Source organism: Piliocolobus tephrosceles, chromosome 15 (genome assembly GCF_002776525.5).
Source record: "Piliocolobus tephrosceles isolate RC106 chromosome 15, ASM277652v3, whole genome shotgun sequence".
In the NCBI taxonomy this organism is placed as follows: Eukaryota; Metazoa; Chordata; class Mammalia; order Primates; family Cercopithecidae; genus Piliocolobus; species Piliocolobus tephrosceles.
Window position 1 is genome coordinate 71,688,748 of NC_045448.1, and position 4,858 is coordinate 71,693,605.

Sequence of the window (4,858 nt, forward strand, 5' to 3'; positions counted from 1 at the left end):
AAAAAAAAAAAAAAAAAGGTATTCTGGGGACCGGGTACAGTGGCTCACACCTGTAATCCCAGCACTTGGAGAGGCCGAGGTGGGCAGATCACTTGAGGTCAGGTGTTCAAGACCAGCCTGGCCAACATGGTGAAACCCCGTCTGTACTAAAAATACAAAAATTAGCCGGGTGTGGTGGCGGGCGCCTGTAATCCCAGCTACTCAGGAGACTGAGGCAGCGAATTGTTTGAACCTGGAAGCGGAGGTTGCAGTGAGCTGAGATCGCACTACTGTACTCCAGCTTGGGCGACAGAATGAGACTTTGTCTCAGAAAAAAAAAAAATGTATTCTGGGGAACCGTTGGTTCCTCCGGACCTTAGAGGTGTCAAAGATGTGTAAGTTTGTTGGCATTGGAAGGACCTGCCTTCTGTGGTCAAATAAGTTTTGGGAGAAACAAATTGATTTCTTGATTACAGGACTTCTCAGAGCCTTTAATTTGCTAATGTGCATTGTGACTCCCCAAGGGAGAGTTACAATATGCAATATTCCTTAGATTCCTTTGACCAAAGAAATCTTTTCAAGAGCATCCCAACCCAGCTACTCAGGAGGCTGACCTGGGAGGATTGCTTAAGGCCAGCCTAGGTAACAGCAAGACCTTGTCTCTAAAAAGGAAAAAAAAAATTACAAAAAAAAGAACAGCTCAAGAAACTATAGGAAACACTTTGGTGAACACAATTCTGTTCTCTGTGCTGCCTTCAAACTAATCTATAAGAAATTATGAAGTCCATGTTAGAGAAAACAAATAACTTTTCTCAAATGAGAAATCTCAAATCCTTGTACTTTGGAGTTAAAAAAAAATTATTCTAGCTTTTCCAACAGTAGAGACATTAGGAAGACCAACGTTGGTGGGCAGATTGGGATTTTCTTTTGCTTCCGATAACTCTCTTGTGCCCTTTCTCCTCTCAGGTGCCAGATCGGCTAGGAATACTCACTCACCTGTATAGGGACTTTGATAAATGCAGGTTTGCTGGGTTTTGCCGGAAAATTGCAGAAGGTACTGGAGGTGGGGTGGGTTTTATGTGGCTTTGCTCTTCAAAGATCCCCAATTGGGAGATTGAGTGGGGTTCAGACAGGACTGGACAACAGTTTTCCTCTCACCGAGTGACCTCTGTTCTCTGCTACCACGGGCCTTGGTGCTGGTGGGCCTTGGGGTGGAGGCAGAAGAGCACGTGGGTTGTGTTGACAGTTTTGTATTACCTGTGTTTTTCTCTTTAATAGCTGTCATGGCTTGTGTAGGCTGTATGCCTGTTTCTGAGGAATTTATGAAGCAGTTGTCCTTTGGACAAATCTATAACTCTTTTTTCCTGCCAATTATATTCAAAGAACTAGGGTATTATAGAGAGGTTAGGCATATTTTGTTGGGTGTCAGGAGATGCTGAACAGAGGGCTTGTATATCTGTACATTGCTCTTTCTCCACTGTAAGGTCCATCCTGCCTTAATTTGGGTTCCTGCAGCCTCAGGGCATTCTAGGGCTCTCTTCAATCCTGCTGGACTGAGTCCCCTCTAGAAAAGAGCCAGGAACAGGCTCACCAACAACAGATTGTTAGAAGTGGGTGGAGGGCACTGACAGGAGTCCCATCTAGCTGTTCATCTAGGGTCCTGGGTCCCCAGAGCTGTTTGTCAGTGGAGACTTGCTTCTCCACCTGCCACGAGGCAGGCATCCATCCTGCAGTAGACTCCTGCTAGCTCAGGATGCTCCCATGGTGGCTGCCTTGCAACAGAGAGAGAATAGCCCAGGAATGGCAGCTCCCTCATTTCTCACCAGTTCCCTTCTTCCATCCTCCCTACCCCAGGTGCTCAGCAGGGAGACCCCCTTTCCCGCTATATCTTCAGGAAGGCTGGGGAGATGCTGGGCAGACACATCGTAGCAGTGTTGCCCGAGATTGACCCGGTAAGTTGAGGTGGGAGTGAAGGTGGGGAGCTGCTGGGCGAGGGGTGGTCCTTTCCCACTGGGGATGGGACTATCCCATCAAATCCTGTGTAAATTGGATACTATTGTAAATGAACTTAGGGTCTGAGAAACATTCTGCAGAATGTCTGTAACAAATAAGTTATTTGGTCAAATGCCCACCTCTGTAATTGACCTGTAATCTGTATTTATATATATTGTATTGGTTTAATGTATGTGTGTGTGTGCTGTCCCCTTTCTTTTTATTTTTTTATTTTATTTTTTATTTTTTTGAGAGACAGTCTACTTTTGTCAGCCAGGCTGGAGTGCAGTAGCGCGATCTTGGCTCACTGCAGCCTCCGCCTCCCACTCCACCTCCTGGGTTCAAGTGTTTCTCGTGCCTCAGCCTCCCCAGTAGCTGGGATTACAGGCGCACATCACAACGCCCAGCTAATTTTTGTATTTTTAGTAGAGACAGGGTTTTGCCATGTTGGCTAGGTAGCTCTTGAACTCCTGACCGCAAGTGATCCACCCACCTTGGCCTCCCAAAGTGCCAGGATTACAGGCATGAGCCACTGTGCCCAGCCTGTCCCCTTTTTTTCAGTTCATTTCAGTTCAGTCATGTTTCTGTTAATTTCTCTCACTTCTCTCTTTCCTTCCTCTCTATTGTTGCTCAACACTTTTTCCTTCCTCTTCTCTCCTTGGCCTTTCTGAGTCTCTCCTATTTTCTTCCTTTTTTTTTTTTCCCTTTCCTGAGTCTATCTACTGTTTCTTGGCTTGAGGGTGAGTAACCGGGATAGGGTGGGTTGCTCATGGGAAACTCCCCGCTTCAGCACTGGAGAGACTAGGTTGGCCCCCGTATCCATTTTCTGCTCTCCACCCAGGTCTTGTTCCAGGGCGAGATTGGACTCCCCATCCTGTGCGTGGGCTCCGTGTGGAAGAGCTGGGAGCTGCTGAAGGAAGGTGAGCCTGCGGGGAGGCTGGAAGGGCAAGGGCAGGGGACGGGGCTGGAAAGGAGGAGGCCCAGGAAAGCTGCTTGCCCCAGAGAGAACCTGCTTCCTGGACCCTGAGGCCTAGACAGACCACTGATGCTCCCATCTAAGGCCCTCAGCCTCACTCTGCCATTGAGCCCTTTAATGATGTCCCATCCACCTTCCTTGAACTCTTGAAAACATGTTGTGTTCCAAATGATTTATTGAATCATAGCCACTTTTTAAAAGTTAAAGACAGATCAAACTTAAAATTGGAGCACTGACTGGCATGTGATAACCTGTGGGGACATCCCTAGTCAACATAATTCTAGCCGGAAGAAAAGAGGCCTGGCTGCTTAGCCCTGGCAGCCCTTATGCCAGGCAGTTGGATGGTTTCCACTGGACATTCTGAAGTAGCTCAAGGACTCCCATTGCTACCATGGAGTTCCTGGCATTGGGTCCTTTGGAGCTGAGAGGAGGGCAGGCCCCCTGTGCTGCTGGCTCCAGTACCCACGATTTTTCAGGCTCCAATACCCAAGTACCCAGTGCACCCTGTGTGCTGGGGACTTGGCATGTAGGCCCCTCCAGCACCTCTACAGGAGTACCTCAGGGTCTGGGCGTCCTTGTCTCCCTTCCTGGCCCCCGTACAGGTTGCTGGTCTCCTCTTATCTCTGTCCTTGTGTTCTTCCCTCCAGGTTTTCTTTTGGCGCTGACCCAGGGCAGAGAGATCCAGGCTCAGAACTTCTTCTCCAGCTTCACCCTGATGAAGCTGAGGCACTCCTCCGCTCTGGGAGGGGCCAGCCTAGGGGCCAGGCACATCGGGCACCTCTTTCCCATGGACTATAGCGCCAATGCCGTTGCCTTCTATTCCTACACCTTCTCCTAGGGGGCTGGTCCCTACTCCACCCACTCCAAGCTCAGTGGACACTGGGTCTGGAAGGAAGGAGTCTTTTGCTTCCTTTCTCCTTTTTACAAAAACAAACATAGAAGAAAATAAACGCACTTTATCCACTCCCCAGTTGGACTGCATTATCAAATACATATGCTGTGTACATCCTCAGTGCACCTGCCAGCAGATATCTCGGAGCCTAAGGAGTGGATTTAGTCCAGGGTTTAAAGCCCCGCCCCCAGGTGCTCGGCCGGTGATCTGCATCCACTCAGCATGCACTTAGGCAGATAATTTATCTGCGTGCTACCCTTCCCCCCATATTACCACACATATGCACTATGTGGCTGCCAGTTAATCTGTGACCTCTTTTCTCCTGTCGTGTCAAGTGGTAACAATTCCTGTGTGACCACAGTCACCAGAAACAAGTGTTCGCCATGCAGAACATCACAGAGAGTACCTTAGGCATATCACACCCTCTCCTGCGACTCCCAGCAGGATTTAGGGGGAAGGGTACAATTCTAGACTGGGAGCATCGTAACCTCACTGGATTTAGTAATTGCAGGTAAGCAGGATGTTTTGCAGTTTTTCACATGAATGAGTTCTCGAAAGGTTATGAGGATGGCTGAGATCCAAGAAGACCAAATAGACATTGCTTACCTAGGTGGCCGACCTATTCCTGGCTACTACTAGCCTGGCTCTGCTTACAGCCAACACTTTCTGTGTTGTGTGGCCCTGGGAATGAGGAGCATCAGTGAAGAGCAGACACGATTCCTGTCCTCTGGATATCACAGTTCGACTGGTGAAGACAAACCTGAAGCTTCTGTTCCACTGCCTGTGCTGCTTGGTGAAGACTAAGGACAGGAGTCTTGATCCACAATAGCTGTCTCTCTGGGTGTTTTATTAGGAGGCATGTGGATCATGTCCTGCACATCAGTTCTCCAATTTACAGACATCAGTTATTCTAGAGTTTGTTTTAAAATCGGGTTTCTGTCTACTCCCTTCCCCTGCCCTGAGCTATCTGACGATAATAGGTTAAGGATGGGATGGGGAATTTTCATTTCTATTATACT

At 48.4% G+C, this 4,858-nt stretch overlaps 1 protein-coding gene across 1 annotated transcript in view; it reads left to right on the forward strand.

The window, feature by feature from the left end:
- NAGK (N-acetylglucosamine kinase) overlaps positions 1–3,917 on the forward strand; it is an 11,597-nt gene extending 7,680 nt beyond the window's left edge. Inside the window, exons 7-10 of the mRNA XM_023223961.3 lie at positions 946–1,033; positions 1,834–1,931; positions 2,813–2,891; positions 3,595–3,917. Of these exons, the coding sequence (XP_023079729.1) occupies positions 946–1,033; positions 1,834–1,931; positions 2,813–2,891; positions 3,595–3,785 (456 nt within the window). The 3' untranslated portion in view covers positions 3,786–3,917. The remainder of the gene's footprint in view (positions 1–945; positions 1,034–1,833; positions 1,932–2,812; positions 2,892–3,594) is intronic.
- The last annotated feature ends 941 nt before the right edge of the window (positions 3,918–4,858 follow it).